Below are 15,880 nucleotides of genomic sequence, written 5' to 3'. Positions count from 1 at the left end.
CATTTGTTGTTCTAATCTGTTTGCCTACTGACTTTGGTTTCATGACTCATTCTACAAGAATCTCACTTGACTTGTGGTGGCAGAAGAAAACTCCTCTGAAGTAAATCAAGTGTATGAACTTCATATGTAAAGGTGTCAGGTGTTCACTGCTGAAGACTGTCCACTCAACCAGCTGTACATTATAGCAGTTTTCCCTGACATTAACTTTTGTTTTCCCTCTCTTCTCAGACACTATAACCAATACACAGACCGCAGGAACAAGCATATATTTGTTAGACAGTTAGCAACGGAGTTTGGATCTTCAGATCAAAAGCAAAATGCTCACAATGATCATGTGTTTGGCAGATCATAGGAAGAAAGGCTGAAAACTCTGTTTTCCCTTATCTGCTTCATCTTCTAGTTAGATTCTTAGTAATTTCAACATGTCTCCTTCTAGGAGCACACCTTGTCTATATCTCTTTCCTTACCCTAGAATTTGGCCTACATGCTAAATTGGTTTTTTTCTTACTTTTAATTTTCAGACACTTGAGGTGGCACTGAGATCATGAGCAACAATAGCTGAGGATTTCAAGTCATCTGAAACATAAGCAACTTGCAGACATTCTTTGTAGGGTCTGCATTGAAAAATGGCAATTAAAAAATACTTGTTTTCACTTCCATTGAACTCTGAATGTCTACAATCCAGACATCTGTATCTAAGTTCCTCATTATAGGCTCTCTTCGTACTTGGTGAATAGAAATGGGTGCTTCTGAGAGCGCAATACATCTGATATCTTCCTTACAGCAAGATAACTCACACCCTAAATGTGCATATTTCTTTCTCCTGACTGTAAAGAGTCTACTAATGGCTAATGATTGCCACTCCATGTGCTTCTGCATTGTGTAGTAATCAGATCTCTCCATCATCAGCTGTTTTATATGTGTCTTACACTGTAAGTCAATTGCAAGACTGATCCATCCCTGGAGGTTTTGATCCTATATACAAGTAACATTTAAATACACCTCCACACATAGGTCCGAGTTCATTCTCAGACCTATGTAGTTTGTCTTAATGATTGCATATACATATAAATATATTTTAAAAAGCCTAAACTTACCATGACCTGGTGAGAAAACATCATCCACAGAGTTTAGACATAACACTGGAATTCCTACTGACTTCAGCTTGCGACATGGGCTAGCATCTTCATAGTAATCATCAATTGTACGGTAGCCAAACATGACTGAAGTGAACTGCTTATCAAATTCTCTAACAGTTCTAGCCTGAAGTACAGAATTCAAATAGGGAACTATGTCAGCATTTGGAAAACAGCATCCAGCTAAAGCAGAAGTAACATTTTCACATACCTTCATCACGAGGTCCATATCAAATAATTTCTCCAACATTTGTCGATGCCTAAAAAAAAAAAAAAAGAAAAATTGGAGGGCTTGTTTTTCATTATATAAACAGAAGTCCTCTGCTTTATAGATACATAACTCCCTAATAAGAACATGCTTGGGTTTAATTTTCTGTCATATTAAAAGTCTGTCTGGAATCCAAGAGCAGAAGAATTGTTCATTCATATGCAGGCACATCCAGCAACACAGTAAAAATTGGCATAAGCCATGAGAAAGATGCCAAAGGTAAGAGAATTTAAGAGAATTAAATATTTGGAAATACAAAATACACCCTAATTTTGCAAAGCAAAGGATGAACTAGTCCCTTCCATGCTTTTGTAGTGAAGGCTGACTTAAAAGAATTAGTATAAATACTCTAAGTCAATATGTGCATGTATAAAAATTTAAAAATACATTCACTTCATCCATAAATACAGAAGTACATTGGTCTTGTGCCGAGTCCCTTGAGGAGCAGCGAAATTTACTGACATTGATGACAATCTTTCTTGAAAAGATCCTTTTGATTTCAAAATTTACAGAAGAACACACATAGAACAGCTATGTGAAGTGTTGTTACAGCATTAATTTTGCCAATATTATTATACCTGCTGTAGATCTCATGCTAACATCCTTCCACCTTGCTAAATAGTTTAGAAGGCAACTCACCTGCTGATAGAGGATTGTAGACAAGTAGTCAAGTAATAGTTGAAAAGAAGCCAGTTTAGTGGCTTCTCCAGAGATTCTACAGATTCAAAAACATTCCAACCCGCAGAGAAAATTGCAGCTGCCATTAAAGGAGTGTCTCTGCCAGTTTTGCCCAGGTAATTTAAAAGAAGCATGCTACAAACAGAAATGAAAAACAGAAACATATATACTATCAAATTGTTTGCTTCAATTTAAAGCAAATATAACAATCAGCTACCTTTTTGTCTGTTTTTCAATAATTTCTTGTATCAGCCCTACAGTTGTGCCTAATACTTCTAAAAGGTAATCAATGTAATCAACATATGACTCATGAAGTTTGCTTTCTCACTCTACTGTCAGAGAGGAACTGAGTGCACTGTGTAGGATGTAGGTAGGAGTGCATTTAGAAATAAATAGAGATGTACTACTCTTATTTATATCACTAGAAGGGAAGAAAAGGTCAAATAAATGTATCTTACTCATGGAACAGGTATTCCCAAGTTGTTAGTAAGTTTTACAGTTTTACAAGCTCTTAATCTTCCTCATCTGAGAAATCTGATCAGTGTGCCTGACAATTGCACACTGCCCTTGGCACACCTGCCTTGCTATGAAGCTGTCTTTTGAGTTGAAGGTAATGCCTTTACTCCATCTCACACATATGAGACAACACAGCTATTCTTTAAAACAAAGAGGTAAAGAATGAAGTGTTGGATAATGAATAAAACTAGCAAAACAAAATTATGAGTGAAATAAATGGCTGAAGTCTTGCCTTTCTGACCAATTGCAACTTACAGTCTCAACTGCTGATGTATAGTTGAGTTGAAAAAAGGGGAGAGTTCACCAGTACCTGACCCTTCAAAGGTAGAAAAATGAAAATAGCAGGAAGAGAGTAAAAGCAAAATATTAACAGAAAAGCTCCAAGTACTACTTTACTGCCTGATGCTCCAAAGTTTACAGCCAGCATTTTAATATCAAGCCTTTAACTCAAAACATTACAAGTTCTACCACTTAATATAGCTCCCAAAACCACCAATGCCCTATACCTTAGCTTCATCTACCAGATTTCAGGAGACAGCAACCCTTGGCAAAGACATCATGAACCAGCCTGCCATCACAGAGACTTTATCCCCATGCATAATGTACTAGATCATAGCACAGCAGTGAAAAAGGGAAACCAGTCTTTGGTAATACCAAAGACTTGCCAGTTGGTTAGAACCAGCAGGAAAGAACAACAAACAGCACTTGGGAGTGGGCTCCTAACATCAGCTCACACAGCTAAGCCCAATGAGGAAAGTCACCTGTAGCACATATAGGAGTTAGATAGCATATGTTCCCTCTCACCCACAGAAGAGGAGGAACCTGTGAGTCACCAGTCTGTACACTGTAAGAACACTGAGCCATAAACCAATTTAAAAAAAAAAAAGTTGCAGTAGTCGAATAAGCCACTTCTCTAACAGAATTGACAGAATATATGTGGTAGGGAGAAAGTTTAAGAATCTTTATGTGAGAAAATGAAAGTCCCTTTCCAAGTCATAGGTTCTGAAGATCTGTAGAACAAGTGGGCTTTAATTTACATTTACACCTTTGTGAAGTGAATGTTTATTTTTCTTCTTAATTGGACAAATGTATCCCAAGGAAGTCAGTTGAGGAAGTCAGGCAAAAATGCCAGGAGGCCCGCATGGATGAACAAATCGCTCCAGAGCAAAGTCAAACAGAAAAAAGAAGCCTACAGAGGGTGGAAGCAAGGGCAGGTAGCCTGGGAAGAATACAGAGAAACTGAGCAGCCAGGGATCACGTTAGGAAAGCCAAAGCCCTGACAGAAATTAGTCTGGCCAGGGATGTCAAGGACAACAAGAAGGTATGCCAGTGATAAAAGGAGGACGAGGGAAAATGTGGGTCCCCTCCAGAATGAAACAGGCAACCTGGTTACCCAGGATATGGAGAAGGCTGAGGTACTCAATGATTTCTTTGCCTCAGTTTTCACTGGCAAGTGATCAAGCCACGCTGCCCAGGTTGCAGAAGGCAAAGGCAGTGAGTGGGAGAATGCAGAACCGCCCACTGTAGGAGAAGATCAGGTTTGAGAATATCTAAGGAACCTGAAGGTGCACAAGTCCATGGGACCTGATGAGATGCATCCGCAGGTCTTGAGGGAACTGGCGGATGAAGTGGCCAGGCCACTCTCCATCACATTTGAGAAATCCTGGCAGTCTGGCGAAGTTCCTGCCGACTGGAAAAGGAGAAACATAACCCCCATTTTTAAGAAGGGTAAAAAGGAAGACCCAGGGAACTACAGGCCAGTCAGTCTCACCTCTGTGCCTGGCAAGATCATGGAGCAGATCCTCCCAGAAACTGTCCTCAGGCACGTGGAAAACAAGGAGGTGATTGGTGACAGCCAACACGGCTTCACTAATGGCAAATTGTGCCTGACAAACTTGGTGGCCTTCTGTGATGGTGTTACAGCATCGGTGGACAAGGGAAGAGTGACAGACATCATCTACCTGGACTTGTGCAAGGCATTTGACACTGTCCCGCACAACATCCTTGCCTCTGGATTGGTCTATTTGATGGACAGACCACTTGTTGAATAAGGAATTGGCTGGATGGTTGCACTCAAAGAGTTGCGGTCAATGGCTCAATGTCCAAGTGGAGATCAGTGATGAGTGGTGTTCCTCCCAATACTGGGACCGGCACTATTTAACATCTTTGTCGGTGACGTAGACAGTGGGATCGAGTGCACCCTCAGCAAGTTTGCTGACGACACCAAGCTGTGTGGTGTGGTCGACACGCTGGAGGGACAGGATGCCATCCAGAGGGACCTTGACAGGCTGGAGAGGTGGGCCCTTGCGGACCGCATGAAGTTCAACAAGGCCAAGTGCAAGGTCCTGCACGTGGGTCAGGGCAATCCCAAGCACGACTATAGGCTGGGTAGAGAATGGATTGAAAGCAGCCCCGAGAAGGACTTGGGGGTACTGATTGACGAAAAGTTCAACATGAGCTGGCAGTGTGCGCTTGCAGCCCACAAATCCACCCATGTCCTGGGCTACATCAAAAGAAGTGTGACCAGCAGGTCGAGGGAGGTGACCCTGCCCCTCTACTCCACTCTCATGAGACCCCACCTGGAGTACTGCGTCCAGCTCTGGGGCCCCCAACATAAGAAGGACATGGAGCTGTTGGAGCGAGTCCGGAGGAGGGTCACCAAGATGACCAGAGGGCTGGAGCACCTCTCCTATGAAAACATGCTGAGAGAGTTCAGATTGTTCACCCTGGAGAAGAGAAGGCTCTGGGGAGACTTTATAGCAGCTTTCCAGTACCTAAAGGGGGCCTACAAGAAATCTGGAGAGGGACTGTTTACAAGGGCATGGAGTGATAGGACAAGGGGTAATGGCTTTAAACTGAAGGAGGGCAGATTTACATTAGATGTAGGGAAAAAATTCTTCATTGTGAGGGTGGTGAGGCACTGGAACAGGTTGCTCAGAGAAGTTGTGGATGCCCCCTCCCTGGAAGCGTTGAAGGCCAGGTTGGATGGGGGTTTGGGCAACCTGGTCTAGTGGAGGGTGTCCCTGCCCATGTCAGGGGGATTGGAACTAGATGATCTTTAAGGTCCCTTCCAACCCAAACCACTATATGATTCTATGATTCTATGATCCTATATAGATTAACTGGCTATTCAGAAAATTTTGAAAAGGGGCAGATAATAAAAACTGTTGTAAGATTAAGACAAGTGGATGATTTTCACAGTATGCCCATGGTGAGATCTCTGCTCCTGCTTAATTTTAAACATGCAAGTGCTCCAATTAATTTTGAAGCATGGAAACAGTCCCCATGTGGATGATTAAAGACTCCAGTTTTCTGGACAATTAAGCATATGCTTTCTCTTTGTGGTTTGGGACTTTAAAAACATTGGAGGAGGAAGGTGGAACATCTTGCCTAAAATCGCCCAGTGGTGGTGGTGGTGAGGTAAGAGCCAGGAACACAACACAGATTCCTTGTGCCATACTAACAGACTTCGTCACTATTTAGGATACCATAACTAGGTTAAGCCAAGGACAGAAATGACGCTCAGGGCCGAACTGGTCACAGAACAGCTAGCTTCTACTGCACCTTCAGCCCTGAAAACCTGGTTCTTCACCTACTACACCCCAGCCCTCTTAGTTCTAGTGTAATGGTGCACCGTGCAGTAAGTTACTCACAAAGAACTACTGCGCTTTAATTCTTTATCTCATCATTGAAACAAACCTCTGCTGCAGATGCTTCTTCGGATTTCACCATTTCCAGTGAAACATGTTTTTGCAATACATCGTGTTATTTCATGTTTTGCATGCAAAAAAGTCTGGGCATGCCAAGGGAGATAAGAGCTTGCTAACTTTGTGAAGAAGATTTTTAAACTAGGTTTGTCCAAGGATAGAGTACAAAGCCTGAAGAGAAGCGAAGGCCTGGCAGGCCCTGATGAAGCACCCAAAGGAGAGCATAATGGCGGAGGCTTTCACATTTCCCTGAGAAAGCAGCATGACTGTGACCCATCTCATGTGCCACCACACATACGAACACACAGCATGGGAAGAAACAGGAGGAATTAGAAGTCTGTGTGTAATCACAGAACAAATTTATTGGATCAAAGAGACATGGAGGACTCACAGGCAGACAAGACTATGCTATGATGGATGCAAACAGACTCTCCACAAAGGATTGACCTTGAAGGCAAGGAGGAGGGTTTGCACTTTAGACAAAGGTGCTGTTTAAATGCACAGAACTTTTCCCTGGTGCAGGTTATAAGCCACTTCAGAGCTAATAGGTCAAAATCAGACAGGAGGCTAACGAAGGGGATATCATGCTGGATGTCTGCTACGGACCCCTGATCAAGAGGAGGAATTAGAGAGTCCAAGTCTTTAGACAGCTAAAAGAAGCTTCATAATCACCAGGCACAGTAAATTGTAACCATCCCAACATCAGTTGGAACAACAACACAGCAAGGCACAAGCAGATGAGATTTCTGGAGACTATCAAGGACAGTCTTTTGATATATGATAAATGACCCAAATAGGGGCAGTGTTCTGTGGATCTGCTACTCACACGTAAGGAAAAAACCATCAGGTATGGGAAGGTACAGAACAGTCTTGGCCACTGAGATTATTCGATGGTGGATTTTTAAGATCAAAAGTGAGTGGGGAAGGTAAGCAGCAGAATTACAATATTGGATTTGAAGAGAATTGGTTTTAATTTGGCCAGGGATCTGGTGGGTAGGATCCCATGTGAGATGGCCCTGATGGGCAAAGAGGTCTAAGAAAACTGACCTTAAGGATAACTGAACATAAAGCACAAGTATGGTACATTCTGATGTGCAGAAAGTTGAGCAAGAGTGGCAGAAGACCACATGGAGGAACAAAAAACTCCTGTTCAGGAAGTATCCTGAAGGTGGAAGGGGAGTGGGCTGCCTAGGAGAAACAGTCATTGCCCAAGCGTGCAGGGATGCTGTTAAGAAAACTAAAGTTCAGCTGGAGTTGGAACTAGCAAGGGATATGCAGGAAACAAGAAAAAGGCTTCTGCAACAAGAAAGGCTTCTACAAGTACACTGGTACAAAGAAAAGTTCAGAACAAACAACATCCACTCCTTTCCTATCATCAGTGAAGCCAGTCATCTCATCATAGAAAGCAATCAGATCACTTGGGCATGTTTTGTCCTTGGTGAATTCAGTCACCTTGTTATCCTTCATATACTTGGAAATGCTTTCCGGAGGATCTTCCCAAAGAAGTGAGGTTAGGCTGACCAGCCTTCATTCCCTCCTGAGACCACTATTCAACAGGGAACCTAGCGACAAAAGATTTGTAAAAGGCTGAGGCTACCTGTCTTCCCTGTCTTTACTGCTGAGGTCTGTTCTTAGGCCTCCTAGGTCCCTGTGCCTAGTGGCAGAGAATGGGAGAGTGAATTATTACTCATGGCAGAGGAAGATCGAGTTAAGACCTGGTTATGCAAACTGGACATAGATATGTCAATGGGACCAGGTGAGGGGCACCAAAGCTCCAGAGAGAGGCAACCAATGTCATTATGAGACTGCTCTCTATGACTTTTGAAAGGTTGCAGCAACTATGGGATACTCCTGATGCCTGGAAAAAAAAGGCACGCATCTACAAGAATGGCAAGGAGGAGGAAATACAGGCTGGTCAGCCTAACCTCAGCGCTTTGGGAATATCCTCTGGAAGCCATTTCCAAGCATGTAAAGGTAAAGAAGGTGACTGATAAAGCCAGCATGGATTTACCAACAACAAGCATTCCTGAGCAACCTGCTTGCCTTCTGTGATGAACTGGCTGCCTTTGTTGATTAGGGGAAAGGAGTGGATGTTGCTTATTTTGATTTTAGCAATGCTTTTGACAGTCTTCCATGGTCTCCATGTAGCCAGATTGGAGGGATGTGGTTTGAATAGGTGACCTGCAATGTGAGTCAGCCCAGACCACTAGGCTCAGAGAATTGTGATCAGCAATTTGAAGTCCAACTGGAGTGGTTGGACCAGATACTAGTAGTGTTCCTCAGGGGTCAATACTGGGGCCAATACTGTGTAATGTCTTCATTAACTGGATGATGAGATGTAACACAGCCTTAGTGAGTTTGCAGGTCAATTGTGGGGAGTAGCTGGTGAAATGGAAGACAGGGCTGCCATTCTGAGGGACCTCAACAGGAGAAATGGGCTGGGAGAACCTCATGAAGTTCAACAAAGGCAAATGTGAAGTCCTGCACCTAGAACAGATTAATGGCTCGATAGACAGCAGATGAAAAAGACCTGGGTAAACAGAACTTGACTCAGCAATGCACCCCTGCAGCAATGAAGACAAATAACGACATGCTGTGCTTTGTTAGCAAGAGCAAAACAAGCAGGTCTAGGCAAATTATTATTTCCATGTATTTTGGCACTTATGAGATTGTATCTGGAGTACTGTGCCCAATTTTGGGCTTCCCAGCAAGATAGACACTGACATACTGCAGAGATTTATGTCTTCATACTGAAGACACTGGAAAATCCCAGCAACACAAATGGAAAAAGACTGGCCTGATTTAAAAAGGCTTCCAAATTAATTATTTGATTATCAGTAACTATATTGCTTGAACAAATCTGTATTTAGCTCAAAGCTCCTACCAGTCGTCAGTAGATTAATGTCAATATACAGGGCTATATCTGCCCACCCTTCACAAAATTTATGAGAAAAAAGGGAAGTCTCAGGAAGTTACCACTGTGTCTACAGTATTTCTAATGGAAGTTGTCCTCTCCTATGATTTTCCTTAAAGAGGCTGTCTGAACATTTTCCTAGCTTCTAGCAGGGATTTTTCTAAGCAACTGTGCTATCATTGTCTGTTCTAGCTGTGCTTTCTGGAGAGAAGCCAGGACACAGCAAGTCTTAATACCACATGCTGTATCAAGCTATACTGGTTTCAACAATACTACTTCTTGCTTCTGAGCCAAACAGAGCAAATACCCACATCTCTTCCAGCCTAACCTACCCACACACTGCAGAACCCAAACAGAGTGAAGAAAAACCTTGTAACTTCCAGAGGTTGCTAAGAAACACAGTATATTAGCTCTAGTTCCTATTTTTTATCCCTCTGTTCCAAAGATGGCCTCCACAGTTTCCAAAGATTGTATTGCCCAGCTGTTTGGCTGTCAATCTGTCTGTCAGTGTTTCTTGTCTTTCTCCACCCCTCTCAACTTTTGAATGTTGGCCAATTCTGACCTTCCCTGATATAGAGCTAAAAGCCCCAAAGATAGGAAGTTTCTAAAAGTCTTCTCAATATTGACTGTTGGAGACAGACCCAAGTAAGTAATCTAAGTATTGCAGAGTAATAATTTACCATCAGGCTACAACGGTCTTATTTTATGATTGTAGTTAAGCTAAGACTTGTGCTACATAATACCTTACCCTCCCATAGAAACACCGGCTGCCATGAACGGAGCTGAGGGGTGCAAGCTATGTACATGATGAATAACGGCCTCTAAATCCTCTGTGTTAGCTGCACAGTAAGTCCTTGGTGTCTGTAAGGAGTCAGAGAGAAAAATGCCTCCATAAGCTTTTGTATTATCCTTTAAGGACAAAGCAAACTGAACAGTGGATCATTTATATAACAAGATAAATTTAGCATTTATCGTGAAGCTGCGCTAAATGGCAAATATAAACCCAGAGAATTTTGTGAGGAGGTGGAGGAAGGAGTTATACTTGTTATCATTACAAAATAAAACAGGTGACAAATATCTTCAGTATCTGCAGCCTCCAAGTCATTAGACAAAATCTGAACAAGGAGCAATGAGCTAAACTAGATCAGAACTAGATAGGCACCAGTATTTTTAAAATACCCTGAGGAAGTGGAAACATATCATAAAGGCTGCAATTTACAAAAAGGAAAGTTATAAAGACAATTTTACCATCTTCACCCACATTCAAATGCAAAAGAAAGTATTAGATTTCAAGTTCTGTCAGCTAGCATTTGAAAAATAGCCAATATTTAGATTCTACACACAGTACAAGCAAATAAATAGATAAATAAATTCATCAGTGCCATTCACCTAATTTATTGAAATATTCTATTAACTAAAGCAATGAAACACATATATTATCCCTTCTCTATCTACCATCAGTGTCTCTTCAATTCTTAAATTGAGGCTTGGAATGACTTCCACTGGCATCACTGAGATTTGGGTAACCCCTTCCTTGCTTTTGAAGGATAAGCACAGCTTCTGAGCATCACCTACACAGACAACTGCTACAGGCCACAATCTGGGGGACTATCTGGAACAGTATAAGGGACATAAGTCCTTTTAGGTACAGTAAGAATCACAGTAAAATAAGGTTTTTTCTAATGGTGTTCTTTAGATTTCATCCACAGCAAAAGAGAGCTTTTAACTATAGAGTGGTTACCAACGTGTTAGTGACCTTGACCTAACTATAGTGGCTGGCCTGCCAAAATTCAGTATAAACATTAAAACTAAATATAAACATACTTAATTATGAGTTAATTGAACTTATTTGTTCAACAAGATAAAGCAATATTGTATTCTAAGGGTGGGTTTTTAATTGCTTTCAGTTAAACAGCCTGGATATTTGTGGGCAATTTTAACAAGTTTAAGTAGATGAAACTAATTACTTGAAATATGTTTAACAAGAATATTGAAATGTTGAAGTGAAAGATAAAAAAGGAAAGAAAAGCTAAATTTGGATAATTAAAAATGAAGACATTTTTAATTTCCATTTATGTTGCATTTCCAGTTCTCATCCACATGAACCACTCTTCACTGTTTTACACCTTATTAATTATAAACAGTGTGAATGTGTTTTATTTTAATTGAATTGTCAAGTTTACAAGGAAAAATAAATTATTTTTGGTAACTAGGGCGTAATGTATTCTAAGTGAAAGTGTACTTGATTAAAAGTTTATAAAGCCAGAGAGATATGTTGCATTTTAATTTCAGTTAATTCCTGACACTTTAATGTCTCTCTATCTACTCATTGTATGATGATATTTTAAACCACCATCTTAGCTCACCTTGGCTGTGGTCAATCTAATATTTGATTAGTCCGTAACATAATTCACGGTAACTTTCAATAACAAATGAGAACAGCACCTTAAAACTGATTCTTTAAATAGCTATTATTTGGTGAAAATTTGACTCTATCTTTAAAGAGACGAGAAAAAGAACTACTTGCATGACTAATTTCTACTGTGGTGCTCAACTATGCTTCAAACTCATTAACTAGGGATTTTATATTAAAATATAGAAACCTCTTTGCAGAAAATGTGATCATTTCAGCTGGTTTGCTTCACAGTAAGATCTTATAAAGCTTAAAGATGTAAATCCGATTACAGTAAAATACACACAATGCATCCAAACAAGAGATCTTTTCTCTTAACGATTCAGAAATTCATCAATAAGGACTTTGTGTGTCACAAAACTGCTTTGTAGATCCATCTCCAAAAGTATGCAGAAAACTACTCTTAATACGGCAATATTTGCATTGAAATGCTTTAACTGATTATGGGAAAACATTCTGAGCTTTTTAAAGTTTGAAACCAGGGGATTAAAAAATGCAAAACAATACCCAGTATTATGCACATTCATTCCAGCTGCAGAACTGTCAACAAAATGCATATGAAGAAACAAAGCTTATTCAGCAATATTTCATCATGCCTCGTCCCTAGCTGCAGAAAAGGGTTAGCTTCAAGACTTTGTCATTTGTGGAATTGCCAGTTATTTCTAAGCAAACATGATACGTCTGTCCTAAACACAAAAAATGTCTTTTGTAGTCAAGTTTGTGTCATAATTGCTAAGAAAAATACAAGAACACATTTAACTTTTAGGATATAGCTATCTATAAAGATCCAGTTCATTAATTCAATAACACATAATATGGATCAATTTTAATGGCACAACTCTTTAACCACATCAAAATCTAGTTTAAACTCATATTGGCAACTGGGAAAGTAATTATGACTGCTTGCATTTGGATTTTTATGTTAAAACAACGGGACAAAATTGCATTGATTGAACAGATTTTCTCATATGTGTGCATTTTAGATACTATAGTATTTTTGGAAAGAAAAGTATAAGGATTGTTCATTTTAATGTTACAGATATTAATAATGTAAATTATTTCCTAAAATGAAATGTTCATAAAAATTGTGTGGTGACCAGTTGACCTCTTTGGGTTTTAAAATAAAAGATAAGTATTGGCACATGACTGATCTTCCAGATGACTAGATTCTCTTCTCTGCGTTTTCAACATATGCTGAGTGTCTTTCATTTAAATCCAGCTGTACCAATAGACACCAATGATTCCATCTATACCACTTATAAGTGAGAGATGTTTATCTTAGAAGCCATCCTTACCAAAAGTTCCTCACCAGCGATTCCCCGATTGTTAAAAACCACGCATCTAAAAATTGAGACAGGAAATTTAATTATACACATTGTTCATTCCACTAAAGAAGATAACTTAAACACACACAAAAAATGAAAATGCATACAGAAAAACAAGCCAGTTCCATTAATAAGTTCAGCACATCCATTTTTACAGTCCTACAGATCTTAAAGTCTGACCTGTGTGGATAAACATTTATACCAAAATGGAGTTCACTGAAGCCAGTGGGACTCTACATGAGCTCTGTGATTTGCTGGTTGAGGTCAGATTGCAGGATGAGAGCCCCAGGGTTTACCTGAAGACCGTACATGCATCTTGTTCTGCCTGCACTCTGAGCTGGCCAAATACGAGACATAAGCTCTGCCCGCGCAGGGCTGAGCCTAAAGCAGTGCTCTGAAAGAGAATGTCAGAGATCCATGTGTAGACATCCTCCAAAGCTACATAATTGTATTAAATAGCAAGAAATGAACCAAATCAAAATTATAATGACAGCTGCAACTAAGTTGCAGGTTCTTGGGGATGGGATTTTTTTTTTTTTTTTTGGTCTGGTATACTATGCTGATGGGAGTCTCTGAATTTTCCAGCAGTATTACTGTGATTTAAGGATCTATGCTTTCTTAATAAATCTTACTTTTCTATTACTCTTCTACCATGTCACTGTAATAATTTTGTATTTTAGATGGGTTAAAGGTATGACAAATTACTTCTTTTGGTATTTTTTTCCAATGTTGCTGTTTAAAAACAAAATTATAGCATTCTGTTGAAATCTGACCTAAAGCTCTCCTTTTTAATGCTATACCTTCTTTTCTTAGGTGATCAAGTACAGATATTTCTTCCAGGAATACTTAAACAATTAATAGTAAGAAGTTGTTGATTTGAAGGCTTTCCTCCTCTGATATTTTTTACTGGTAGGTTTTAAAGTGACTTCAAAAGTACTTTGAACAGTTGAAGTGCTACTTTGCTTTCATAATTTAGTAAAGCAGTTACCCAAGCCTCCAAACAGAGAAGAGATAGCCAGACATGTAGATAAAAGCACATATATACATATTTGAAGAACTTACTATAGCCAGTACCAATCTGCAAAGACAATATGTAATATTCCAAATACAGATCCTGGAACAATGACAACTTATTTTAAAGCCCAGCAGCAGCAATGATTACATAAAGGAATCTACTCATCGACTAATCCACTTATTTTACCCAACTCTGACCAGAAGCCTTAATAACAAAACTAAATTAAGCAGTGACAATAAGAGGTGACAAACCTCTTCCTTAACCACCACCAGTAAGAGCAGGCTGGTTCGCTTTTCTGCACTCACAAATTTGAGGCTTGCTGAATCAAGCAATTTTGGGATTCAGAAGCTGACCTTCTCCGAGGCCTGCTGCCAGCAACCCATCCACATGAGGCTTCTTGGAGCTGATCACAAACCCCTTCTCTAGAAAGTGTAAAGGTAACACAAATACTGGTATTATAGTTTAAGAAGCAGCAGCAGCAGCAAAGGCCTATACAGACTTAGCTTGCTTTCACTGCAATCTCTGGGGCACATCTGTAGATACTAAAACCGCCCTTCTGAATGTACTGCCTGTTACATAATTCCACCATTGTTATTAGTAACAATAATAATACCGTCTGACATAAACTAATGTCTTTAGATTTCATTTGCTGTAGGAAGGCACCTTATATATACATATACTTATATTTGATCTTATTAGTAGAAGCGAAATACTAGCAATGAAATACAACAGCACCTATATCCCAGCGTTTCGCTTTGATGGATCATATGAAGAATGTAGGATTCCTTGCTCGTTCCTGTAAGGCCAGGCAATAACAGGACAGTGGGTCTTGTGCTGGCATCCGGATAATATAAGCTGTCATTATTATCAAACCAATCCAATGAAATCTGTCCTCCATCTGCTGTTTTAATGAGCTCACTGAAAGGCACATTTCAAGACAGCACTGATTAGATTTTAAAATACATGCATACTATTAAGTGCTTACAGTGTATAAATTACTAGGTATCAATTCTGCATTTTTAATTATGTTTTAATACTCAAAGGTATTTAAAACCTTAACTAGGTATGTTTGCATGTTTGTCATTCAGAAAGAGACATGCCTCCAGCTGACATGAGTTAGCACAGTTTGCAGAACGATTCCCGTTTACGGTAAATGAAGAGCTGGCCTTACATGGATAGCTGCTGATGGACTAGAAGATCATAACTAATGTGAAGGCATTGCCTTCTATTTTATATAGGCTTGTGTACTCTAGTTTTTCTTTGGATCATCTGAGAATCTTTTGACAGCACACTGGGCAGTGTGTTAAACACCTATCAGTTTTTTCTCTTCAGCCAAAGCAGCAGCATGTATAATGCAAAGCACTTTGTTAAGTTTTATTTACGCAGAACACAGACACATACTCCTATATCTTTCACCTTGTATCTCCACAAACTTCGCTAGAATGCACTCTTAAACCATATATGCTAAGAATGCAGCAAATATGATAATATCCCATTCATTAAATAATGAAAAGAAGGTTTCAGTCTTTTTTTAGAAACATGCAGCATCCTCCCTCTTCTCTGGCAATGATGACATTGTACGAGAGTTGGTATAGGAACTACCAAAATTTAAGCCTACCTTGCATTTGATTTTTCATTTGGAAGTCTTGATAGCACCTACTCCAGATTTTAAAGCTCATCAGCCTTGTTGGACTCTTTAGCTCAGCTTTGCCCTTTTTCAGTAATGGGAATGTACTGCCAACACAATCTCAAATGGTGCAAAATAAGCATTGCCCCATGGAACTACGTTTCTTCCCTCACAAACCTTGAAATAGAGAGTATACAAGAAGGGCTAGAAAAAGTGGACATGGCCATACCATTGAAATGTTTCCTAGTTACTAATACTAAGGGAAGCTGCTAAATGCTAAA

The 15,880-nt window shown here is 39.8% G+C and overlaps 2 protein-coding genes across 4 annotated transcripts in view; both read right to left on the bottom strand.

Annotated features, from left to right (window-relative positions):
- ESCO1 (establishment of sister chromatid cohesion N-acetyltransferase 1) overlaps positions 1 to 15,880 on the bottom strand; it is a 318,705-nt gene that overhangs the window by 50,975 nt on the left and 251,850 nt on the right. The gene's annotated exons all lie outside the window — the stretch shown is intronic.
- Positions 1 to 15,880, bottom strand: part of ABHD3 (abhydrolase domain containing 3, phospholipase) — a 29,458-nt gene that overhangs the window by 9,855 nt on the left and 3,723 nt on the right. The window contains exons 3-8 of one of the 2 annotated variants that reach the window (XM_075744295.1): positions 14,708 to 14,890; positions 12,928 to 12,973; positions 9,968 to 10,080; positions 2,044 to 2,217; positions 1,348 to 1,396; positions 1,098 to 1,263 (exon numbers count right to left, since the gene is read on the bottom strand). In XM_075744295.1, coding sequence (XP_075600410.1) covers positions 1,098 to 1,263; positions 1,348 to 1,396; positions 2,044 to 2,217; positions 9,968 to 10,080; positions 12,928 to 12,973; positions 14,708 to 14,890 — 731 coding nt within the window. The remainder of the gene's footprint in view (positions 1 to 1,097; positions 1,264 to 1,347; positions 1,397 to 2,043; positions 2,218 to 9,967; positions 10,081 to 12,927; positions 12,974 to 14,707; positions 14,891 to 15,880) is intronic. The other variant, XM_075744296.1, reaches the window with a different exon arrangement.

The sequence above is a fragment of the Balearica regulorum genome, chromosome 2, assembly GCF_011004875.1.
Source record: "Balearica regulorum gibbericeps isolate bBalReg1 chromosome 2, bBalReg1.pri, whole genome shotgun sequence".
NCBI lineage: Eukaryota > Metazoa > Chordata > Aves > Gruiformes > Gruidae > Balearica > Balearica regulorum.
This window is presented reverse-complemented; position numbering and strand designations above follow the sequence as displayed.